Source organism: Arachis duranensis, chromosome 9, assembly GCF_000817695.3.
Source record: "Arachis duranensis cultivar V14167 chromosome 9, aradu.V14167.gnm2.J7QH, whole genome shotgun sequence".
Lineage (NCBI taxonomy): Eukaryota > Viridiplantae > Streptophyta > Magnoliopsida > Fabales > Fabaceae > Arachis > Arachis duranensis.
Window position 1 is genome coordinate 47,208,053 of NC_029780.3, and position 27,263 is coordinate 47,235,315.

The window sequence follows — 27,263 nt, forward strand, 5'->3', positions numbered from 1 at the left end:
AAAATTGATTTCATTTCAAAATTCATTTTGAAACATTTGCAGCAAAACAAACAAGTTACTGCTGCTAAAAATTATGCAGTAAAAATCAGATTCCATGACTACAATTTGAAAATTCACCATAAATCATATATTTAACAAAATGATCCCAAATTCTCCAGTTCAATTCTAAATATTCTAAGGTTTAACCAAGACTTGGTTCCATGCAATTTCGATCATCACAAAATTAGTTACAGCATATGCAAACCACCACAACACAACTCTACATCCTTATTAACAAACACCAACCATAATCCATCATAAATAAATACAAGAGCATAACATTAATAACTTCCACAACTCATAATTCCAATATATATTCACCAACAAATATTTTCCCACAACATTACAAGGCTAATCATTAAATACAACAAACAATTCAACTTATCCTATGGTTCCTCTAACTTAAGTTTTCACAATACCGTAAATATTAAACGTGCAAAAATTAAACCATACCTTGGCCAACCACTTAGTTTCACCCAAGGCAGCCTCACAACACAAATCACAGCCCCTCCAAGCTCAATCAAAACAGCCCCAAAGCAAGCCTTGACCACCAAAAAGCCTCCAAGTATTCCCAATTCAATTCCAATGCATATATACCTTACATGTTCCAATTTCAATTTTTCCATTATAAATACAAGATTGAGCTAGATTTAGGGTGTTCTTACCATACCCATATGCTCAATAGCTTGATCTCACAAGTTCTGGAAGCTAACTTGAACCTAGAACACAAAAATTGGATAAGATTCACTATAGCTTTTCAATTTCACCAAACAAAGAGAGGTAGAGATTCTGAACTAAATATGAGGCTTACCAGTGAAATTGTTTGGATAGAAAGGTAGAACTCGACGCGTTGAGCGCGTAACCGCGAATGGTGCGGCGATTGGAGCCCGGACGGAGGAGTTATGGTAGTGAGAAGGAAAGGTGAGGGTTAGGGAGGCTCCTTCTCTTCCCAATCTGTTTGCAACGATGGTGAAGAATGAAGAAGAAAAAGCTGCTGCTTCTTTTTAATTATGGGTCCGATTTGGGCCCCGATTCAACCAGTTCGGTCCTTTCGGTCCGATTTTTGGGCCAATTTTTTGAAATTGGTATCAAAATTCTCGTTTCGACGAGTTCTATCCTATTTTGGTATTAGTTTTGCATTTTTAGCTTTTCTAATGAAAATTTAATTTATTAACAAATTATTTATCAATTTTAGCGGAGTTTACAACTTGCACGGCAGCAGCCGATAATAGTATCGTAACAACTCCCAACGTGACACCATAGCAATGCTGCTAGGAAGAGTGGCACGAAATTAGCAAGACAACAACTGCTGTGGCAGCATTCCTATACTCGTGAATGGGAGAGACGGAGGCACCACGAGAAAGTGACGAAAATGATCAGGTGTGGCTGTGCTGCGTTTGCACAAACTACGGGGAGAAGAGACAACAATATTCTGCTGCATCTGAACAGGATAAGGGGAAACGGCGGCATCTAGACAGCTGTCTCTGGCGACAAAATCAAGTTGTAGTGGTAAATTGAAGATGAAAGGTGTATAGTAAATGACAAATGTAGAGCGATAAAATAACTGTATGAGTGACAATAAAATTACTAAAATCTTTACTTTTAAAATTTCAAATTTTAATATTAATTAATTAATTAAAAATCTAAATTAATTTATTTTTTTTATCCGTTGTTCGTGTCGATTACAATATACATTATTCTTCTATACTTTTTTATATACAAAATACATCCCGTAAAGTATATAAAATTCTACTTGTTAGATATATATATATATACAAAGCTGGTTTATTTTCCTTTTTCCCTGAGAATATGGAAAAAGTGGTAATGTATCGATATTATGTAATATACTCAGGTAGTTGGGTTATTTTAATTTTCTTCTTAGTCACATTATTCTAAAAATACTATATAATTTTATTGAATTAAAAAAATTAACAAAAATAATGGATGATAAAAGAATCAAAGAAAATATTTTACCAAACTAAAACCAATGATAATTATCCTCCTTTATTTTCAATTTAATTTTAAAATTTATAATTTACAATCAACACTATTCACTTTGAATTAAGAGATCGAAAATGTAGATTGATATATATCCACTAATAAGAAAGAAAAGTTGCATCACTTATCTCGTTCTTCCAATAAACAACACATTGCGGCTAATATTTTTTATATTGATTAAATATATGTGTAATATATTGATATTGAAAGATTAAATATTTTTTTTATATGGTGTTTTACTTAAATTGGACGGTCCGATTTGTTTGAAAAAAAGTAAACTATAAATCGGAGGATTCGATTTGTTTGGAGAAAAAAATAAACTACAAATCAAAGAGTCTGATTTGTATTTTTTATTTTTTTATTTTTTAAAATAAAAATCGGATAGTCCGATTTTAAGGACAATTTACTTATTTAAATTGTTTCACTCTCAATATTACGTAAATACATTGTTTCAAAAACGGATACGTAAATACATTGATTCACATATCTATATAAACTGCTACTGGCAGTAGCGGTTTACAAGAGAACAGAAACCGCTAGTACCAGCCGCGGTTTACAAGCAAAGGTTGCAGAATAGAAACCGCTATCACCTGCCGCGGTTTACATTTGAAAGTGATTGGTCATAAACCGCTGCTGGCGGTGTCTGTGTGTAAACCGCTAGAGCCTATAGCGGTTTATGTGGAGGATGGTTGCCTATATAAACTGTGGAGCCAGCCGCGGATTATTCATTTTGAGGTTTTGTAAGGTTGGTTAGAGAGCGGAAGTTCTAGAGAGAGGTCAGAGCAAGTTGAGAGCGGGTCCGAGGTATTTGAGCTGCGACCTCCGGCGGGATATCATGGCAGACAGAAGGAGCTTATACCGACTGAACGGTGTTGCGCATGTTGCCGGTTCCATTGGTGACGAGGTTAGTTAATAATTTAGATATTTTTTTAGACTTAGGATTTTTTTAGTTAGAAAAATGGTATGTAAGGTAGAATATACAGAGTTTATAGATTAGTACCTCTAGTTTGAAATTAGGCTTCGCATGTTAGCATGTTAGTTTAATCGGTTTGGGTTGTTGTTTTGAATTTTGTTGTTAAAGTTTTATAATACTTTTATAATTGTGGCTATTATTTAATCAATTTAGTGTGTTGTCATTTTTACTATTGTAATAAGTATGTATAATTTGAACATCGCTGGTTTATTGACGACTTAGTTATAGGATTTAGGGATTAATTTATTTACCGATTCAAAATTTGATGATGGTTTAAGATATTTGTTATTGTTAGATAGGGAATTTTCTTATGGATAGGAGAATTTAATTGTATCCTGCATTTCTTTCATGTTCTGTGCAGCCCACTAGGTGTATATACAGTGTGAGACGGCAACAGAATATGCCCATACATGAAAGGATCATCCCGTATTTAGAGAGGGCTAGATTGTACCATTTGGCCAGGCTAAACAGCCAATGATTCTGGTTGGATGAGCCATTGGTTAGTGCGTTCGTTGAGAGGTGGTGTCCTAAGACGCACACGTTCCACATGCCTTTCGGAGAGTGCACAGTGACATTGCAAGATATGGCTTTTCAGCTTGGGTTGCCTGTCGATGGGGAGGCTGTGAGTGGTTGCCTTGGTGAGTTTGAGACATACATGGAGGGTGGCCGACCAGCTTGGGAGTAGTTTCAGGACCTATTCGGTGAGCTGCCACCACCGAATAAGGTCAAGCAGATGACGGTCCACTTTACATGGTTCCACGAGAGATTTAGTGTGCTACCACCAGATGTGAATGAGGAGACAGTCCGCATCTACGCACGTGCCTACATCATGATGCATTTATCTACTCAATTATTTGGGGACAAGAGTGCGAACCAGGTACATATACGGCGGTTGCCATTTGTGGCGAACCTTGATGACATGGGGAGGTATAGCTGGGGTTCGGCTGCTTTGGCTTGGTTGTACCGATGTATGTGTCGGGTAGCGAATAGAAATGTGACTAACCTTGCGGGTCCCCTCCAGTTGCTACAGAGTTGGATATTCTAGCGTTTTCCCTCGTTGAGGCCATCCGGGTTTGAAGTTTTCTCTTTTCCGCTGGCATCCAGGTATGGGTTATGTTTTTTGAAAGCTTCAAAAATTTCTATTGTGTTTTTTAAGTTTGTGTCTCATCTGCTTTACAATTAGGTTGTCTGCTTACTTACCTCCGAACGATGACAAGGAACAGGAGGGTCCTAAGTTATCAGCTTGCATTGGATCGCTTGACCGCTCGTGATGTAAGTATTACACTTGTTATGGTTTCGTTTGTGGTTGCCTTTCGAGTCGTGACTACATATATACTTGTTATGGTAATGTCTGATGTATTTTGAATTTTCAGATTGTATGGGAGCCCTACTCCGTGCTTGATGTACTTGCTGTGGTCCATCTAGAGATACTTAAATAGGAGCATAGTCGCATATGGCGAGCAGTCACTACTTTGATATACTTTGCGGTCATCGAGTGGCATCAGGTTGATAGGGTTGTCCCACAGCTGGGTGGAGTTCAGCATATCCCCGAGGATGCTTTGAACATAGACTGGCTGCATGCTAAGGACGGGAGGAGAGGAGATAGGTGGTTCCCCCATTACTATCAGGCCTGGCATTTACACTGGGGGAACAGAATTGATGCAGTCATTGCCATTGAGCGAGTGGCAGATCCGGGTCCATCCGCTGATTACTTAGATTGGTAGTACCGCGAGGCTCATAGGTTCCTTAGCCCAGGGGCAGCATTCGCGGATCCCAAGGGCACTGAGATACCTCAAGAGGCATTAAAGAGAGGTTCGTCACAGGTCCCATGCAGATCACAGCTACCTGATATGCCAGACAACCGTCGTGTTGATAGACGCCGTCGTGTTGGTACCCGGGACACCGGTCGAGAGTGGCGATGGATATATGATATGCTGCACGAGGATTATGCAGGCGGGCAGGCTGCTGATGGGGGCGGTAACCATGTTCGTCGGTCTAGTGCTAGACGTCGGGGCACCGAGGGTGCTACCCAATTCGGTGGTGGAGTTAGTGGGACCACAGGGACTAAGACTGCAGGCAATACATGAACTCAGTCTGTTACGCCTACGATGACTATGGATGTAGATTATCAGATGGGTAGTGCACAGTTTTATGCAGACTTCGCTGCGGTGTTTAGGGATGATGCCGGCCCGCCCATGTGCAGGTTGATGCCCCGCCTTACCAGCCGCAAGTACCATATGTGCAGTTCGATACCGTAGCTTACCAGCCACATATGACAGAAATGCAGTCCCAGACACCTGACTATTAGGGACAGTATGCGGTGGATCTTAACGAGCCTGCAGGTAGCCCTTTGGATACTTGGTTCACCATGGGAGGCACCCCTCAATCTGCGTTTGGGTTAGACCCTCCGGTTGATGATGCTGTTCAGAAGGCTGGCCGACCGACTAGAGTCAGGCGTCCCACGCGATGCATTCCGGAATGATTGCGATGATTAGACTGTTGTGTTGTATTTTTTTTTGTTTATGTGATTTATGAACTCGTTAAGGACTTTATGTTTAATTATTATGGTTGATTGTTATTTTGGCATATCATTTACTACTATACTATTATTGATCGCTTATATAATGGAACTAAACCATGATAAATCTACAAAAGTGATAAAAAACTAATTGAGTTAAGATTAACTAATAAATTGATCATAACTAAAACTCATTGCTGATACAAACGGATACATTTGTAGGAATAAACACTAAACAGATAATTGACAACATGACACGTAAACAATTACAAAGTATATAAACCAATAGATATGTCTAGATGCCACTAGTAGAACCTCGCTGAGGGCAACCCCTTCGGGTGTGACCGGGCTGCCTGCACAGGCCACACCGCTTTGGTCGATTGGTGTCAGCTTCGTCCATGTTGTTGCGGATGCGGGTGGACCGTGGTCGTCTTTCTCTTGCCCGTCTCATGTTCGGGTCGGGGATCACAGTCGGACCGTCATAGGGGGGCCAAAGCCCCTCTGGAATACAAGGTGCAAAAGACATCTGATACACCTTAAATACCTCAGACATGATGTACACTTCATCAACATAAGTTGCCCAATCTAGCCATGACTGCGCACAGCATGCGATGGCATGGCAACACGGGTAGTGTAGCGCCTGGAAGTATCCACAGTCACAAGTACGATCCCTTAAGGAAACCCGGTAGCTACCCAACGAGAATCTGCCTGTGGGGATTGTCTCAGCCACTGTATAATCAAGTTGATGCCTATCGAACACAGTCACAGTGAAGCACCTCGAATCCTTCAAGTTCCGCTCAATGGCCTTAACAAGTGCCTGCAAATACCGGTGACCGGACCCTAACTGTGCCTCTGTCGTCTGTCCCCGGACAACAAACAACTCAGCAAGCCGAAGATAGGTGGACTTAACCAAGGACGTCACTGGTAGATTTCTTATGCCCTTCAAAATAGAGTTCACACACTCAGAAATGTTGGTCATCATGTGACCATATCGTCTCCCCCTATCCTTGTGCTGTGTCCACATCTCATACTCCATCATGTTTGCCCAATCACACATGGCCGAGTTTTCTGACCTTATTATATCAAACCAATAGTCAAATTCTGCTTCCGTCTTCGCATAAGCGGCGTTTACCAACCACCTCCTCGCATCCTGCCCCTTGAAGGTGAGGGCGAAATTTGCAGCAACATGCCGAATACAAAATGCCCTATAAGCATGGGGAGGTCACCAACCACTACCTGGGGACTCCAGCGCAGCCTTGATGCCGTTGTGTCTATCAGAGATCACGAGAATACCTTCCTGTGGAGTAACATGTCTTCTAAGATTGGACAGAAAGAATGACCAAGACTCTGCATTTTCTCCCTCCACTAGTGCAAACGCAACAGGAAAAATATTCAAATTCCCATCCTGAGCAATCGCCAACAACAAGGTCCCTCCATACTTGCCATACAGGTGTGTCCCGTCGATACTGACAAGTGGCTTACAGTAGCGGAATGCCTCAATACATGGAGGGAATGTCCAAAACATGCGATGAAAATAGACTCTATCTTCATCAACCTGGTCACCCACTCTAACCGGGGAGGTCTTTAGCAGAGCAACGAAACCGTCCATGGTGAATATGACCCCAAGGATCCAGCGGGGCAGATCCGCATATGACTCTTCCCAATCGCCGTAGATCTGTGCTACCACCTTCTGCTTCGCCAACCACACCTTCCGATAACTAGGCTTGAAACCATATGTTGCCTCTGTTGCCTCTTGCAACACCTTAATCGACACCGACGCATCAGCTCTAACCAATGGAAAGATTCTCGCACAGATGACATGATAATCAAGCTGCTTGTGGTCGCTCGATATCGATGTGGCCATACACGTGTGTGGTCCGTTGTACCTCCTAACTTCCCATGTGCTCTTCCTTTTCCGCATGACTATCCGAATCAACCACGTGCACCCGTTACCGAACTCCTTGCATCTCCCTTGGTATTTTAGATTGTCTGACTCCATAACCCTATACTCAACTCCACGCCGAATGCTGTAATCTTTTACGCTCAGCACGGCTTCCTCCTTACTCTGGAATGATTAGCCAATCTGAAATTCAGTCAAACCTGTCCCATCATGCATACCCTGCCCATCGAATGTTGCCTCTACATTCTGGTGTTGGCCGATGGCTTCCAAGTTCAAAGACGACAGGTGCGGAGGGTACTCTTGTGTTCCAGAACCGGAACCTCCATGGGTTGTACGTGTACCTCTTGGTATATCATCATCACTGTCCCCACCAATATCGACCGGCTCCTCATCGGAATCATCATCACACAACGCATTCTCACCTCGATACGGTCCGGCCTCAAATTCAACCTCCGGCACACAATGAGGCACACTTGCATGAACAGCCCCAGCACGTTCGGGCTCAGGAATTAGAACTGCCGCTGCTACCACAGGCATTGATGTCGAGGCACTACCGACTGCTGTCGATTGAGGATCCGGTGCCGATGCCCCGGAGCTATCCACACGATCTTCCAACTTCACAAACAGCTCAAGTATCCTCACCTCCAGAAAACTATGCCTGCAGTGAAACAAGACCTGCAGGTCTTCATCCGACCCTATCACAAAGGTCTCATATCTCACACCAGTTGACATACGGTAATAGGAATCTTGTAAAACAACTTTTTTACCAACTTTGTCCCACAGGTACCGAGCTTTCGTAGTATGCTGAGCTTAATCTCTGCCAATGTACTTGAAAATCGGATAAAAATACTAACCGGTTCTCTATCTGTGAATTTCACACCATGCCTTTTGCTCTTTTGAATTTTTCCAGAGCAATGGACCAGAGCCACAAAACTATCCTCCCCATCCATTTGTGAATAACACTCTACCTCTCCACATTTGGCCCCTCTATGGTTTATATAGGGAGCCCATTGACACATACTAAACGTAAACCACTATAGGCACCAGCGGTTTACGCACACACACCAACCTACATAAACCGCTGCTGACAGCAGCGGTTTATGACCAACCCAGCATACATGTAAACTGCGGCTGGTACTAGTGGTTTCTGTTCTCTTGTAAATCGCTACTGCCAGTAGCGATTTATATAGATATGTGAATCAATGTATTTACGTAATATTGAGAGTGAAACAATTTAAATAAGTAAATTGTCCCGATTTTAACATTAAAAATTTTTTATTTTCAAAAACACAAATCGAACTGTCTAATTTATGGTTGTTGATTTAAAAAATGAAACAAATCGAAGACACCAATTTATTCAAACCATAACAAAATAAAACTCATCTCTTCTCGCATCATTATAAGATACACTCTTCTCTCTCACACACACAAAAAATAATAAGCGACACATTGCGGCTACTTTTTCATAGATAATTCTATGTATTTCTTTCATTGTCGTCTCATATGGTGCTTCAACCTCAATTTTAGTTGTACTTGTGCACCTGTACGAAGAGTCGAAGACCAAAAAAGAAACACTAAGCGCACGCTATTACAAGAAATGATTAATAAACTCAATGAAGTTTCTTCAACATCATGTGATCATCATCAAATACCATCGATAAAATATTATTTTAGTCTTCTAATATTTGAGTTGAATTTTAATTTAACTTCTAAGATTTTAAATATTTTATTTCAGTCTTAAATTTTTAAACGTTCTATTTTAGTTTCAAAAAAAATTTTAAATGAGTTTAATATTGTTCTACCATTAAATTTGACACAAATAATTCACATATTAAAGAATCAATAACATTTAATTTTAGTATGTAAGTAAAACTAATATACCAATAATTATTAATATAAAAATTTTTACTTTAATTTTAAAATACGTTGACGATTGATTATTGTTAGAATATGGAGAGCGAGTTTTGTATAAAAAAAATTGAGAAAAAGAAATATTATAAGAATGTTTGATTGTGTTTTTTAACACATAAAAAAATATATAACTTAACTAATAATGTTATTAACGTTTATAGTACTTATTTTGTTAACTATTAATATCAAATTTAGTGGTAAGATAATATTAAATTTGTTTAAAATTTTCTAAAACAAAAATAAAATGTTTAAAACGTTAAGAATCAAACTAAAATTTGAACTTCAGTACCAAAATAGTATTTTATTCCATATTATTATTTGTCTTCTAGAATGGTTTGAAGCAGTCAAATTCAAAGATCATTGTTGTTAAGTGGGAAGCTTTGATATTTGCTTTGATTTGATTTTATTGGAACCTTCACTTAGTGCGAAAATTACTTTATTATAGATTTTATATTGGTTTTCCCTTCATTAATTATCCAATTGTTTCAGTAAATTATATTCTACCGATTTGTCAATTTTATTACGAAAGTTAACTACTTCAATTCAATTGGAATAAGTTCAAAAGATATTAAGTTTCATAAAAATTATTTATTTGTAAGTCTCTTTAAAGCCCAGACACCAGAAAATTAGTATTTATAATTTATTAAAGGGCAAAAATGCCAATTTAATTAATCCCAGACTATTGAAAATACATTGGCCCACCTCCACTTTTGATCGAACTATACTTCTTGAATATAAATCTAGATATCTGAGTACAAATGGTAGTAATTATTTATCCAAAAACAAAACGTAAGTTGTTTTAGGCGTAGAAGCACATAAATAATAGTTTAGCGAACAAGAGTTAATAGATAGCTAGTGTAAGCTAATCTTTTATTATTTTATATTAATATATATTCTTTTGATGTGTTAGTAAAAATTTTATTAATAGACTTTTTGTTATGTAAGTTTCTATATTGTTATGTACTAATCTTTGACTCAGCTTAATTTTTTGAGATTTTTTTATTTGAAAAATTAGTTAGGTAAAAAATAAAAAAAATAACTAATTTTTTAAAAGAAAAATGTGCACTGCACGCGATAATTTTACTTTTTATTTTTTCATCTAAAAAGATCGATCGTTATTTTTATTAAAAAATATTATTTACCATAACATGACCTTTAAAAAAGAGTTAGAGACAAAGACAAAGAGATAGTGTGACTTGTGACGAAGTGGAAATAGAGGTGATCGTGGGTGCGACAGTAGTATGGTGAAGAAAGGTGATAGTAAGGTTGAGGAGGAGATGACATTGCTGTTGATGAAAGAAATGGTGTACTAATTGCTGAAGAAGAGAAAGGAGGGAGGAGAGAGAACGTTAGATGATGAAGATAGTTATAATAGGGATAATTAGCAAAAAAATATTTTGATCAACTTCGATTATCAAAAAATTTTATAAAAGCATAAAATTAAATTTTATTTTAACGAAGACATGGAGACTCGAATCCGTAATCTCTTAAGTGAGTATGGAGAGACTATACCATTTAAGTTATAACTAATTGGCAAATTAAATTTTATTTTAAACTATAGAAATTGGTGAAAGAGAGGCTTGATGAGTCCATATTTTACGATATATTTTGGTTCGATATGAGTGAATTTCATCACATAAACTCACATTTATTCACTTAAATAGCATGCTTTTGAGATTTCTTCTTAAATTGTATTGGAAAAGTGAAAATATGCTCTTTTGTGTTTAATTTAGTCAATTTTTTCACTTTAATTCTATTTGGTGTCTTAATGTATTTGTTAAGTGATTTTAGATTTCTAAGATAAGTATGGGTTGAAGAACTGAGGAAAAGATCATGCAAAAGGGAAGAATTCAAGAAATGAAAGATTTGGAAAGCTGTCAATCCTGACCTCTCTGTACTAAATTGGTCATAACTTGAGCTATAGAGGTCCAAATGAGGCGGTTTCAGCAACATTAGAAAGCTACCGTCCGGGGCTTCAAAATGATATGCAATTTGCTATAGTGGACATAAGTTTAAGCGTGCGTATGCACAGGTACTTGTGCGTACGTACAAGTCAGGATTTAGCATGTGTTCGGACGCATAGGTCCCTGCACGTGGCCCCATTAATGGCAAATCGTTGGGGGTGAATTCTGGGCCCCAAAAACCCAATCCAACTTATTTTTTGAAGCTATTTAAGGCCAAATTAAAGAAGGATGAAGGTGGGAGGACAATTAGGTTTAGCTTTTATGATGTTTTCTCTTAGTTTCTAGAGAGAGAAACTCCCCCCTCTCTCTAGAATTAGGGTTTATTAGTTTAATTTCTCTTTAATTTCTGTCTTTAATTCTTGTTTTAGTGTAATTTCCTCTATGTTTTCATGTTCCTTCATCTTGTTCTTCTTCATTTCTCTTGTTATTTCCTTTATTTTGTCATTTTTTATGTTTATGCACACTTTTGTTATTTTAATTTCAATTAATGCAAATTTATGTTTTCATGTCATTTATTGCTTTCTCTAGTTGTCATTGTTATTTTCTTGTTTTGGTAGCATTAGAATTTATTTTATTACAATTTAATATTATTTTATTTTCATGCACACCAAGTGTTTGATAAAATGCTTGGCTTAGTTTTTATTTAGTTTTTCTTCACTCTTGGCTTGAAATTGTTGACTTTGGTGATCCTTGAGTCATTGATGTCCATTCTTGTTTGATACATTAGAGTAGTTAGTTGATTTGGTCTCCCTTGACATTATGTGACCCATTAGTGTTGACATAGGACTTAGGGATTGAAATCAACTATGCCTATTTGACTTATCTTCGATGTAAGGTTCACTAAGTAGGATTAACTCTTCATAATCATCATATGTTGTGGTCAATGCCTAGGATAGGTAACCTTAGCTCTCAATTACTTGCCAAGAGATTTTCTTGCATTTGAAGTTTCCTTTTCATGCATTTTATTGCTTTTGACTTTTATTGCTTTTGACTTTTAATTTCTTGCATGTTAAGTTTCACACTCTTGGTTGAGAAATTGGATGTTTGGGTGAAATTGAGTTGTGGATGTCCTTTCCGCATTGTGTGAGAATAGTTAATTGCTTTGATTTCTATTGACGCTAGTCTTTCACTAAGTAATTAGTGAGTTGACTAGGACTTATGGATTGAGATCAATTACACCCTTCTGACTAATTCTCAAGGAGGATTCACTAGTTTGGATTGATTCCACATAATTTTCATGTTTGTGGTCCACAACTAGAATAGGAATCCCTAATTACCCAATTCTTGCCAAGAGTCCTTTTTAGCACTTAATTTCTATTTTCATTACCTTTACTTGCCTTCATTTAATTTCTTGCATGTTAAGTTACCTTCTTGCATATTTACATTTCTTGCTATTTACATTTTCGTGCCATCATCCAAACCCCTTGATCTCATAGCCAATAATATGACACTTAATTGCAATTCCTAGGGAGAACGACCTGGGATTTAAAACTCCCGGTTTATATTTGGTTTGAATTGTGATAACATTTGATTGATGGTCAATTTGTTGGGTTAGGACTATACTTACAACGTCGATTCCATTTTGATAATCAAATTCCTAACCTATGCTTTTGGCCATCGTCAAATTTGGCGCCGTTGCCGAAGAGTTGCAATGGTGTATGTTTTTGGCTATTGTAAATATGTTAATATGTAAATAGATTATTTTTGATTGATTGTACATATGTTGCTTACTTGTTTTTTGGATTTTGTGAATATGTTAGTATGTGAATATGTTGCTTTTTGTTTGCTATTGTAAATATGCTTGTCTTGTTTACTTTTTGTTTTTCTTGTTGTGAGGTCATATCTTGTTGGACACTCCATTCAAACTTGGTGCAATCAATTAGGAATTGTGGAGATTCTAGCATTGTTGGAAGCTCCATGATGAATACAAGCACAAGTCTCCATTAAAGCTCTCCATAAGTCTAACTTAAAGACAATAAATGAAAGTGCTAGGTGGGAGACACCCACCATGGTAACACCTTTCTAACCCCCTCTTTGTAAATGGCTTAGGTATAGTTTAATTTCAATCTTAATTGATTAGATTTTGGTTTAGATTATGTGTTTTTGATGAATAATATATTTTGGGGTTGAAAAACTATTTTGGACATCAAGTTTGATGCCTTAGAGCACTAAATTTTTTTTAGAAAAACAGAGCATGTGCATGCACACATGCTTGTGCGTACGCACAAAACCCCCATTTTCCCATTCTATGTGCGCGCACCGACCTGTGCGTGCGCACACTAGCTTGCACCTCTTCTGGTGGGAGCATTCGTACACCTTGTGTGGTCGCACCCTCTACTTTTTGCCTCTTGTGCGTGCGCATGGACCTATGTACATACGCACAGACGGCGTGATAGCTGGCAATTATGACACTTCATGTTAAAAAAAAAATAACCTACCTGTGCGTGCGCATAGCTCTGTGCGCACGCGCAACCTTTGGAACCCCCTCTGCTCGCAGCACACACTCCCCTTGTGCGTGGGAACACCCCCTCATCTCCCTTCTGTGCACGCGCACAAGATCTTGGGCGTACGCACAGGTCGCGGTGCTCTTTCTGTTCGCAGCGCCCGCACGCTGTTGTGCGCGCGCACAACCGTATTTTCCACCTAGTGTGCGTACGCACACATGCCTGTGCGTACCCACGTCCCTGTTTTCTCACCTCTACACTTTTTTTCTTCTCTTCTATCTACTTCTTCTCTTCTTCTTTCTTCCACCCCTCTCTTCTCTTGATTTGCCCTCTTCTCTACTTGCTCTACTTGTTTTGTTTGCATTTTATTTTTATTTTAGTAATTATATTAGTTTTTATTTAGTTATTGTTAATTGAATAAGTTGCAATTGTTTGCTTGATGTTGATTAGGTTGCTTCTTACTTAAGTTTTAGTGTAATTGTTGATGAATATGTGCACTGAGCATCAAAACCTTGTTTAATTGCCTAGTTGAATTGTGAGTTTGATTCATATGTTGTAGCTACCATATGCATTAGACTTTATCCTTATGTGGCATTTTGAATTGTGCACTTTTACTTTAGTGAATTGAATTGATTTTCTTGTTCATCATGGTTTTTAAGTCAATATAATCACATCACGAGGTCCTTGTTTCTTGTTAATGTTTTGCATTTGTTTGAGTTGACTTGACTTTATTCCTATCAAGACTTGTTACTTTTTGTAACAAACACCTTAACCATGTGATTATTTGATTTTTCCTAAGAATGAATAAGTAATTTTCTTTTTATCATTGCATTGGTTATTATTTGTTGTGCTGTTATATCAATTTTGCTCGTTCAATTGAATAACTTTAATATTCAATAATTCCTACATTCAATTCACTATTGATTGTTGTTGCCTAAGTTTGTACGTGCTTAAATGTTTCTCATCCATTGCTGGCATCTTAGGCCATTTAGTTGAGGAACTCATGCTTACTTTTTCATTGTGTGGATGTCACGTTAGCCGGCCGTTGTGTGTATTCCATATCACTATGCAAAATTCCTTAATTAGATGCTTATTTACTCTCTCCTTTACCCTTTTTGTGTTACTTGCCCTATGATTTCTAATTATACTTTATTCATTCTTTTTGAGGATGAGACGTGAGGCAAGGAGCCGGGAGAGAAGGAGGACACTGAGGAAGGATATGTCGAGCATACATTGGACTTGGCAATTTTCACACAACCCGAGTCCCCGCATCCGCCAACCAAAGGTGGAGCTCGTGAGAGACATTCTCCCCGGATTACGTTTGTGCACGGAGGACCGTGCAACGCTTAAGTGTGGGGGAGGATTCGTCATTTTAGGGCGTAAACTTTCTTTTCCGAACACTTTGCACTTTATTTTTATTTCTTTTTATCATGTTTCTTGTAGATATTTAGAGTGCTTTTGATTGTTGCATTGCATTTTCTTCTAGTATATATATCTTAGCTTATGCATAGTTTATTTCTAGTTATTGTATGTTGCATTTTTGCATCCTTTTCTTAGTATATATTTTATAGATAGAAGTTGTGATTGGATAATGTGAATAGTATAGTACCTAGTTCAATCTTGTCCTAATTGTTCATGTTAATTTTTTCTTGTTGAAAATTAGGAAGAGAACTAGAAAAATTTTGAAAAAATTACATCCATCACATCATACATACATATAGGAAATAATTTTGGTGAAAAACAACAAAGATTTCCAAGAATTTTTGTATAGGGCATTCTATTGCAATGATTGGAAAATTGTTCTTTTTAACTTGCTTGAATAATTTTTATGGAACATAGAAGAGAGAAAGAACAAAATACCTTGTGAGTTTTTGAGATTGAATGAGTGGTTACACCTCTTAACCACTAATTTTGTTCCTTGTGTGTTATATATCCTTCTATGATTGTGATCTTGGTTTCGCTTGATTCTTTATTTCCGATGTTTGATGTTTTGAATGAATTTAGCATGATTGAGGTCTTTTTGAATCAAACTCGCTCACCCATATGGACCTACCCTTGCATCTACCTTTGTTAACCCCTTTTGAGTTTTTTAATCCCCTTTGTTCTAATTGTTAGCACATCACAACCCTAAGCGAAAAACCATGAATTACCTTGAATTGTATCTTTGATTAGCTTAGGTTGAGGAATGCGTGTCATTTAAGTGTGGGAAAAATTTTGGAAAACATTGGTAGAGAAAAATTTTGTTTTGGGTAATTCTTAAAAAAATTTGAAAAATAGGTGCACATTCATGTTTCAATTTACTTTAACCATATGCATTTGTCATAGAAAAAAAAAGAGAGAGTGGAATAGAAAAGAAGAAAAAAAATGAAATGAAAGAAAAAAAGAGAAAATATAGTAATAAGATGGGACAAAGGTTGTCCCAAAGAAAAGAAAAAAATGAATAAGAAATGCATATGTGTTTTGAATAAAAACTAAGGCATAAATGTACGCGGAAAGAAGTAATGGGTGGTTAGAATGTATTTTTTTGTGGTTTGGTTGATATATGTTGAGTGAGATACTTGAGCTAATCAAAGATCCAATTTTTTAGTTCACTTAGCCATATCTACCCCACCTTAACCTTAACCCCATTACAACCCTAATAAGTCCTCATGATAATTGCATTCATGCATCACATGGTTGTTGATTGTTACATGAAAAGCAAAACCTTGAAAGCATGATTGGAGGAGACTTGAGTGAATTGACCCCTAGACACCGAGTGATTAGAGTGTATACACACCTAGTGAGGGTTCGATCACTCAACTCTATGTTTCCACACTTCTTATCATGCATTCTTGCAAGTTGCTTCTTTTTGATGAGTTAAATCAATTCTTTGGATTTTGATTACATTGAGCTACTTCTTTGCTTAGCCCTATATGTCTATATACTTGCTTGGGAATTTAATTGTTTGTTTTTTCCAATTCAACAGGATACTATAGTATATATAGGCATATATAGTATATACATACTTGTATACATATAGATAGTTGCATTCAATAAGATGTTTACCCCTTCATTCATCTCCTTTGGTTGTGTTTAGCATGAGAACATGCTATTGTTTAAGTGTGGGGGAATTGATGAGTCCATATTTTAGGATATATTTTGGTTTGATTTGAGTGAATTTTATCACATCAACCTACATTTATTCACCTAAATAGCATGGCTTTTGAGATTTCTTCCTAAATTGTATTGGAAAAGTGAAAACATGCAAACTTGTGCTTAATTTAGTCAATTTTATTCACTTTAATCCCATTTGGTGCCTTGATGTATTTGTTAAGTGATTTCAGGTTTTCAAGGCAAGTATGGGTTGAAGAAGTGAGGAAAAGAGCATGCAAAAGGGAAGAATTCAAGAAATAAAAGATTTGGAAAGCTGTCAATCCTGACCTCTCTATACTAAATTGGCCATAACTTGAGATACAGAGGTCCAAATGAGGCGGTTCAAGCGGCATTGGAAAGCTAACGTCTGGGGCCTTCAAAATGATATGAAATTTGCTATAGTGGACATAACTTTAGGCATGCATACGCAAAGGTACTTATGCGTACGCACAAGTCAGGATTTAGCATGTGTGCAGATGCACACATCTGTGCGTCCGCACAGGTCCTTGCACGTGACCTCATTAATGGCAAATCGCTCGGGGCGAATTCTGGGACCCAAAACCCAATTCAACTCATTTTTTGAAGCTATTTATGGCCAAATTAAAGAAGGATGAAGGGAGGGCAATTAGGTTTAGCTTTTATGATGTTTTCTTTTAGTTTCTAGAGAGAGAAGCTCCCCCCCTTTCTCTAGAATTAGGGTTTATTAGTTTAATTTCTCTTTAGTTTTTGTCTTTAATTTTTGTTTTAGTGTAATTTCCTTTATGTTTTCATGTTCCTTCATCTTGTTCTTCTTCATTTCTCTTGTTATTTCCTTTATTTTGTCATTTTTATGTTTATGCACACTTTTGTTATTTTAATTCCAATTAATGCAAATTTATATTTCCATGTCATTTATTGCTTTCTCTAGTTGTCATTGTTATTTTTTTTGCTTTGGTAGTATTAGAATTTATTTTATTGCAATTTAATATTATTTTATTTTCATGCGCACCAAGTATTTGATAAAATGCTTGGCTTAGTTTTTACTTAGTTTTTTTTCACTTTTGGCTTGAAATTGTTGACTTTGGTGATCCTTGAGTCATTGATGTCCATTCTTGTTTGATACATTAGAGTAGTTAGTTGATTTGGTCTCCCTTGACACTATGTGACCCCTTAGTGTTGACATAGGACTTAGGGATTGAAATCAACTATGCCTATTTGACTTATCTTCGATGTAAGGTTCACTAAGTAGGATTAACTCTTCATAATCATCATATGTTGTGGTCAATGCCTAGGATAGGTAACCTTAGCTCTCAATTACTTGCCAAGAGGTTTTCTTGCATTTTAAGTTTCCTTTCCATGCATTTTATTGCTTTTGACTTTTAATTTCTTACATGTTAAGTTTTCACACTCTTGGTTGAGAAATTGGATGTTTGGGTGGAATTCAGTTGTGGATGTCCTTTCCGCGTTGTGTGAGAATAGTTAATTACTTTGGTTTCTATTGACGTTAGTCTTTCACTAAGTAATTAGTGAGTTGACTATGACTTATGGATTGAGATCAATTACACCCTTTTGACTAATTCTCAATGAGGATTTACTAGTTTGAATTAATTCCACACAATTGCCATGTTTGTGGTCCACAACTAGGAGAGAAATCCCTAATTACCCAATTCTTGCCAAGAGTCCTTTTTAGCACTTAATTTCTATTTTCATTGCCTTTACTTGCCTTCATTTAATTTCTTGCATGTTAAGTTACCTTCTTGCATATTTACATTTCTTGCTATTTACATTTCCGTGCAATCATCAAAACCCCCTTGATCTCATAGCCAATAATATGACACTTAATTGCAATTCCTAGGGAGAACGACCTGGGATTTAAAACTCCCGGTTTATATTTGGTTTTAATTGTGATAACATTTGATTGATGGTCGATTTGTTGGGTTAGGACTATACTTACAATGCCGATTCCATTTTGATAATCAAATTTCTAACCTATGCTTTTAGCCATCGTCAAGGCTTCACTCTCATCAAACACTGTTAGATGAGTCTCAGAACAAAGAAAGATAGAATGGACAAAGAGAAGGAGGTGAGAAGAGAGATGGTTCTAAAGAGAGAGAGAGAGAAAGGAAGAAAAGTAAACAGAGTACCAATATTGAAAAATGGGGCTGAATGAATTTTCAAAGAAAAAGTTAAAAAATACCCTAATAGCTATTGTATATATATGTACATAATAACAATAATTGAATAACTGATTTGCCGAGGCATTAGGGGTAACAAACCAAATGCCAACTAGCGCATAATTAGCAACTTATGACTCAAATTACATCCTCCCGCAAACTATGGATGTGGATGTTTAGAAGTCCTAGTTTGGAAAGATTAATCGCAAAAGAACCCAGTGGCAAAGCTTTTGTCAGAAAATCTGTGAGCTGATTGGATGAGGAGACTGGAATCAAGTGAGTGAGACCGGAAAGGTGCTAATTCCGAGCAGTGTGGCAATCCACCTCGATATACTTTGTGCGTTCGTGAAAAATAGGATTAGTGGCAATGTGAATAGCGAATCTACTGTCACAAAAGTGAGTAATGGGCTCCGTTAAGGGCAATCCATGTTCGTGCATGATGAAAGACAGTCATTGAGCTTGGCAAGTAGCCAATGCCAAGGCTCGATATTCTGCCTCGAAGGAGGATCTAGCGACGACACTTTGTTTCTTACTCTTCCAACTAATTAAGGAACTTCCAAGATAGAAGCAGTGGCCAGTGATAGACTTTCGAGTATCTGCACATGTTGCCCAATCGGCATCAGCAAAACCAGTGAGCTTGAGGTCATTGTCTGCTGAAAAGAAAACACCAATGGACGAGCATCCTTTTAAGTATTTTAACACACGGAAAGCTGCCCGCATGTGCTCATCAGTTGGGCAATCAATGAACTGACTAAGTTGCCCCACAGCATAAGCAATGTTTGGCCTTGTATTAGTTAGGTATAATAGTCTTCCAACGAGCTGCCGATAAGGAGTGCGATCAGGTAAAGCAATGCCACTATCTCTTGACAATTTGGAAGTACAAGTGTAATCCATATGCGTGCTAACAGGTTTGCAATATAAGTACCCAAAATCTTTGAAGATGTAAAGCGCATATTTCCTCTGACATATGTGAATTTCTTTGGAGGATCTAGCCACTTCCATTCCTAAGAAATACTTTAAATCACCCAAATCTTTGATTTTAAACCGCAGATCAAGTAACCTTTTGATTCTCTCAATTTCATCCAAGTCACCACCAGTCAAAACAAGGTCATCAACATAAACCATAATGATGGTAACCCCCTGAGGAGTGATTTTTGTATATACAGAATGATCTGATTGAGATTTGGTGAAGCCCGCAGTGGTGAGAGTTTCAGTCAACTTTAAGTTCATTGTCGACTCGCTTGTCTCAAGCCATAAAGAGATTTTTGAAGTTTACAAACTGAACCTGATTGTACATCCGGATGATCGAGCCCAAGAGGAAGTTTCATGTATACTTCCTCATTCAAATCACCGTGAAGGAAAGCAGTGTTAACGTCTAACTACTTGATGTGCCACTGCTTGGCCGCAGCTAAGGCCAATACAATTCTCAAGGTTGTCATGTGAACCACTGGACTGAATTTGTCTATAAAATCAACTCCTTCTATTTGGGTAAACCCTTTTGCTACAAGCCTGGCCTTGTAGCGTTCAACGGTACTATCAGGGTGAAGTTTCATCCGAAACACCCACTTGCAACCTATAGATTTCTTACCAGCAGGGAGTTTTATGATGCACCCAGTTTGATTTTGCTTCAAAGCCTCCAATTCACTATGAATGGCCTCTCTGCAACAAGGATGAACAATTGCTTCCTTATAATTGCTAGGCACAACAGTTGTAGCAACAGCCAAAGAAAAGGACTTGTGTTTGGGACTAAGTATATCATATTACATATATTGTGATATCGGGTACCTGCAAAGAAAATTGACAATAGATGTTGTAGCATGTATCTTACAATGGTAGTCCTTAAGGTATGTTGGCATTTTCTTTATTCTTGAAGATTTTGTTACTTTAATTGGGGGTGTTTGTGTGTTTAATGAAGAGTTGTGCGCTAGCTGAGGTGTGAATAATGCATGAGTAGTTTGTGATGCATGTGATGAAATGGGACTCGAGAGATAGTTGTCCCTACTTGTAATGTTTGGAGATGCAGCTTGTGCAGGATTGGACAGCAAAGGGTGCCACAAGTTAGTAGTGTCATCAATAAAAGGGTCAAAGGTATCTTGATGCAAGTTGGATGCAAATTGAGGTTGGTCATGTCCATGAGAATGATCAAAAATCACAGAATATGGAAAGCAATCCTCATAGAAGACAACATTTTTTGAAATAAAAATGTTTCTAGAATTCAAATAAAAAATAGTATTAAGGTATTTTTTAACTTTTTCTTTGAGAATTCATTCAGCCCCCCTTTTCAATATTGGCTCTCTGTTTAATTTTCTTCCTTTCTCTCTCTCTCTCGAACCATCTCTCTTCTCACCTCCTTCTCTTTATCCATTCTTTCTTTCTTTGTTCTTAGACTCATTTAACAGTGTTTGATGAGAGTGAACCATCTCTTTCACCAATTTCTACATGGTGCAGTGAGCATAGAGGAGAGGTGAATCTCCGATTAAGGAGACTGAGGACAGAAGGCTCAGGGTTTGACGTTGCAACAGATTTATCGATTCTCACTTGTGGCCTCTCACTTCTCTGTTCTTTCGAAGAAAATATGCAAGTTCTCAACTATTTCAATTCTCGATCCTTGAATTTCAATTTTCAATTCTTGACCAGTAATGGCTGATAATCAAGAAGCAAGTTCTAATCCATTAGATGCTCAGTCAATTGCAACTTTCTAGAACAAATCTCAACATTTCAAGCTCAGATGGCAAAGAACAATACCAATCCAATGCAAGATCTGTCTAGCCCCTACTACATTCATCAAGTGAAAATCCTGGTAATCTTTTAATCTCAATTACTCTCAACGCTAGCAATTATGGTTCGTGAACTACAAGAAAAATATCCATTCAACTACACATTTTTTAAGCTACATTTGAAAAGTGTAGCCTATTTTATGAATAGGCTACCCTTTTCTCCGTATTGCCATTTTATAAGAGAAAAGAATACACAATTGTGGCATCATTTAAAAAATGTAGCCTTAGGTATTATAGAAATCACTTATAAAGCGTAGCCATAGGTTGATATCTATGGGTTCACTTTTCGCATCAAAGAGAATGCTTTTAAAGAGTAACTTATTTATTTTGTTTTGGGTGCGCTTTAAAAGTGATTCTTAATGTATGTAGGGTCAAATCTTAACACTTAATAAATTTTTTATTCCCATTTCAATTCTCTCCAAATAGCACACACGCACAACCCACTTCGCACACAACAAACCCTCTTCCCTCCAGAAGCACACACGCATAACCCTCACCTTCACCATTTTCACCTTTCTCCACTCACCACTCACCACTCACTACTTCCCCTTCACCACCACTCGTCGCTACCATGCTCCTCATCTACTTCACTTGCGTTTACCTACCACTGTACTCATTGTCACCACACCTTCGTAGTCTCTGCTCTCATCATCGCCGGTCATCGTCGTCGTATCTGCGCTTACTGTCGCTGCTCAACCTCGTTGTCTCTGCGCTCACCATTTCCTCTCACCATTTTTCTATTCTCTGATTTAATTTATTACATTTTAGTTAGATTCTAATTTTTACTTAGTAATTTTATTTAGTCAAACTAGTTTTTGCTTATTAGGTTAATTTAGATTAAAATTAGGATTCTCTTATCAGCATTTATCTTAGTTCATAGGTAATTAAGCATGCTATTATGTTTCTTGGGTCTGGAATTTCAATTTGTTTAGACTAGCTTGATTGATTTTCTATTGAATTTCAAGTTCTCCATGGCTTCTCCACTAAGGTGCACTTCTGGACGCTGGTAGTTACTGATTTCACAATCTCTGGTTCTCCACGCTGATTCTAGTATTTTCCCTTTGATTTCTTAATTTTCAATGTAAATTATAGAATGATTAATTTTCGTAATTCGCTGAGTTAATTAGTTCATAGAGAATTGATTATTATTTTTTATTTGTTTCTTCTGTTGACCACTTTGATTGAGTTAACTAGTTCATAGAGAAAAATGTAAATTTTACCCTCTTTGTTGGACATACAGCGGTTCTTACTTTCACTGGGTAAGGTTACCCAATTTGCAATCTTGCAGTGACAATTTAGACTCAAATAGTGTGCTTGAAAATTCTTTAAATGCTAAGAAGAAGCAAATCTCGGAACTGAACATGGAGCTACATAATATTGAAACAACCTTATCAAATGAAAGAGAAGAACATAATGATGTCAAGAAACTTACTGCAATGCTCAAGGAAAAGGTTATTTTTAGTAAGTTGAAGTCTTCTAAATACAGGTTTGTTCATGTTATCTCATAAGTGATTGTGAATACCCAAAGATTTTGGTTTCACATTTTTAGATTTTAAGTAACCTAGTGCTCATCAGATGCATTACTAGTTGAAATATCAGCAATTATACAAAACTCTAAATTCTGTTACATGACACATGAATTAGGACTAATAGATGTTTAACCTCTCAAACTCATTGAGAGATTGAAAAGTTATGCCTTATTGCTATATATTTTTGTCTATTCTTTCTTTAGCTTGTTTTTCTCCTATTTTTTTTGTAAAAAAAATAGAATCTATATAATTGTTCTCAAAGTACTCTCTTTAATTATATTATGTGCCATGTGCTATAGTTTTATTTCCTTTTCCCGACCTTAAGCTCTTGCTTTTTTGTGCTCCACTTAATATAGGAGGCTGCTCTTGAAACAATGAAGAAAAAGCTTCTAGCAAGGCCAATAGAAAAAATGGTAGATGGCTTGCGTAAGAAAGTAATGATTTTGCAAGTAAATTTATTTTTCTCTAGTTTTGTTAATGTGCATTTTGGTGGCCTTTCTGTTTTAAGTGTCACTGTCTATCGATCTATCTATTTAACCTTTTGTTAGCTACATGCAGGTTATGGGATATAATTCAATTGAGGCCGAAGACTGGGAAGTGGCTACGAGTATTGAGGAAATGAACAGGATGGAGTCTCTTCTGCTTGTTAAGAAGTTAAGAACTGTAAAATAAATGAAGCACGAGCTAACACAGTTGAAGGTATGAATGGTTTATTTTGCAATGGGACATACAATTGTGCCCCTACCTTTACCCTCCAAAACAAAAAGATAATTTGCAAAAGAAAAAGAAGAGAAAAAAAAAGAAAAAGCATAATACATCTAGCCATTTATATAATATAACTTCCATTAAGCAAGGCTTATTAGAAAAAGCCCGTGGTTCCTACACACATTGTCCATGTTGTGAAATTAACAATAATTTTTTGCATATTAGATTGTTCTTAAAGATAATTTGGAAGTGTTACTACTGGCTATTTTGAAGTTTTTGTTATCTTGATTACTTTATTGTTTTTAGGTCACATTTTCTGAGAAAACATCCATACTGAAAATAGCAGAACAGAAGATAATAGAGAACTTACAACAATGATTAATGAGCAACAGAAGTTGATATAGAAGTTGAAAGATGATATATTAAAGGTTGGAATAAGTACCACAAAAATCACTATTAGTATATTCTTCTGTATAAACAATTAACCCCTCTCATTTCCTTATTTATTTTACTTTTTTATTCATTTACAAGTTATGATGAAATTCTTTTCTCTTTAATTTCTTCAATATATCTAGTTACTTGTTATTAACTTTTGTATAGGGCTATAGTTCCAATTCCAAAGATCACAAACGTAACTTCCTTGATGATTGGGCTATTGCTATTTTATTAGCTGATTGGTTGATATGGCTATACTTAATTTAATGTGAGATGTATGAATATTCAAAATTAAGTTCATTCCAGTACTTTTGGATCATTATAAATATATATTGTTTATAGATAATTTGGTTATTTAAAAAAATTATTTAGTATAATTATGTATTTATTTTTATTTTATAATATTTAACTCATTTAATTAAAAATATAAAATTATTATACATGTGATCATATTACTAAATATTATGTTGTATTAATAATTATTAGAATATATATATATATCAGTAGCCATTGTATACAATATGGCTACGCTTTACAAGTGATGCAGTAGCGCTAAAAAGTGTAGCCTATTCTGGTAAAAATGAAAGCTGAAAAGCGTACCCTATTCCTAAACGCGAAAAGCGTAGCCTTTGAGAATAGGCAACGGCAGAATAGGCATCCCCCACTAAAGCGTCTCCGTAGCTCGAAAAGCGTAGCCTTAGCCTAAGGCATCATTTTTTTTTTTTACTTTTGGCTACACATTTCAAGTGTACCTGAGTAGGTGTTTTTCTTATAGTGGTGGAGTAGAGCAATGTTATTAGCTTTGAAAGAAAAGAACAAATTGAAGTTTGTAAATGGATCTCTTACAAAACCAAATGAGGATGATACACTATTTGAGGCTTGGAAAAGGTGTAATACATATGTAGTATCTTGGATCAATTTGTCATTGAGTCCCAAAATATCAGAAAGCGTGGTTTGGGATAATATTGCTTTAGATCTTTGGAAAGATTTGAAACATCAATATTATCAGGGAGACAAGTACAGAGTGGTTAAACTTTAGGCAGAATTATTCTCTACGAGGCAAGGTGATTTGAGTGTGACTGCGTATTACACCAAATTAAATTAAAATCAATTTGGGAAGATCTAAACAATTTTAGACCGATACCTAATTGCAAAAGATGTGAATTTTCGTGCTCATGTGGATTGGATGTGATACGACAGTATAGGCGTGAAGACTGTACAACTAGATTTCTTCGAGGTCTGAATGATCAATACTCCACCGTGAGGTCGCAGTTGATGCTTATGAACCCAATGCCTGATATAAATGCTGTCTTCCCAATGTTGACTTAGCAGGAAAGACAATTTGGTGATACTCAATAGTCAAAAGTTTTCTTCAATAAGACTAACTCTTGACTTCAGCTTAGTGATGAGAGGAATCGAGGCAGAGGCAGGTTTTAGGTTGGGGGAAGAAGCAAGGAAACCGAATGCAATGCACATTCTGTGATAAAATAGGACACACAATGGATATATGCTATAAGAAGCATGGTTTGCTCCCTCATCTCAGGCAAAGTTAGTGATTCACCAAAATTTGATCTAACTTCTCACCAAAAAAAAGCTATCATCAAATTTTTCAATGAAAGAGAGGCTTCACTCTCATCAAATACTGTTAGATGAGTCTGAGAATAAAGAAAGAAAGAATGGATAAAGAGAAGGAGGTGAGAAGAGAGATAATTCGAAAGAAAGAGAAAGAAAGGAAAGTAAACAGAAAACTAATATTAAAAAAGGAGGCTGAATGAATTTTCAAAGAAAAAATTAAAAAATACCCTAATAACTATTGTATATATATGTACATAATAACAGTAATTTAAATAACTAATTTGTCAAGACATTAGGGATAACAAACCAAATGTTAACTAGCACATAGTAGCAACTTATGACTCAACTTACATAAACATTAATGATAAAATTAAATTAAATTAAATATTAGAAATATTTTTAAATTTTTTAAAAATATTAAAAATAAAAACATACTTTATCCTATCTTTGTTATAATGAATGTTTATTTTTCTATACAAAATATTATGCAAAAACCATGTGAGAGGTGTAATTAACTAACTGTCATTAAATTTTATTGTGCAAGTCTAAAGGAAGAACGTCAGAAGATATAAGACGAGTGAAATACAAGAAATAATGAAAGGTGAGAAAATACATGGATAAGAATCAAACTTGATTGATCGAGAAAGAGAACAATAAATCCTACTTTTATATTACAATCAGGTTGTCGTATATACATGTACTTTTTAAATACTCTAATTAATAGTCACACCGATTCTTAACTTTAGTTTCATAATATTTTAAATTGAGTTTTGAAAATTAATAAATTTAAGAGAAATTATACACAACAAAGAATCTGTCTATTTGTAGTAATATTTTTTGTCAATCTGTAGAGGTTTATAATCTCTATCAAATAATTTTTTAAAATTTTTAAAATTTGAGGTGGTACGAATATTTTTGTGAGGATTTTTTAAATTTTTATAATTTATATTAGTTTTTTCTAACAGTTTTAAATTATTTTTGTGATAGTTAAAAATTTCTCACAAATTAATTTTTTAATTTAATAAAAATTAACTATTTTGTGAAATTTTTAATTTTTCACAAACTTTGTGATTATTTATTTATTTTTAATTTTAAAACATTTATTAATTCTATCTCATTTACATACTATTCAAATTAAAAATTTATTTTTTAATATTAAAATTTAAAAATTAAATTTTTTATAGCACAATAATTTCTCAATAAAAAAATG

At 36.0% G+C, this 27,263-nt stretch overlaps 2 protein-coding genes and 1 long non-coding RNA gene across 3 annotated transcripts; 1 reads left to right on the forward strand and 2 right to left on the reverse strand.

The window, feature by feature from the left end:
* Positions 1-6,750: 6,750 nt before the first annotated feature.
* Positions 6,751-7,527, reverse strand: LOC107465544 (uncharacterized). Its single transcript, XM_016084524.1, has one exon. The coding sequence runs from the start codon at positions 7,525-7,527 to the stop codon at positions 6,751-6,753; it is 777 nt and encodes a 258-aa protein (XP_015940010.1).
* Positions 7,528-19,482: 11,955 nt separating this feature from the next.
* LOC107465546 (uncharacterized mitochondrial protein AtMg00810-like) lies at positions 19,483-20,262 on the reverse strand. Its single transcript, XM_016084525.1, has one exon. The coding sequence runs from the start codon at positions 20,260-20,262 to the stop codon at positions 19,483-19,485; it is 780 nt and encodes a 259-aa protein (XP_015940011.1).
* Positions 20,263-22,223: 1,961 nt separating this feature from the next.
* Positions 22,224-24,471, forward strand: LOC127741657 (uncharacterized). The gene is made up of 4 exons (XR_008002796.1): positions 22,224-23,295; positions 23,695-23,772; positions 23,897-24,037; positions 24,350-24,471. It is a non-coding gene; the product is annotated as an uncharacterized LOC127741657 (long non-coding RNA).
* Positions 24,472-27,263: the final 2,792 nt, after the last annotated feature.

Coding starts and splice junctions, on each gene's coding strand:
- LOC107465544 (XM_016084524.1), bottom strand. CDS start 7,527: ATGGAGTCAGACAATCTAAAATACCAAGGGAGATGCAAGGAGTTCGGT.
- LOC107465546 (XM_016084525.1), bottom strand. CDS start 20,262: ATGAACTTAAAGTTGACTGAAACTCTCACCACTGCGGGCTTCACCAAA.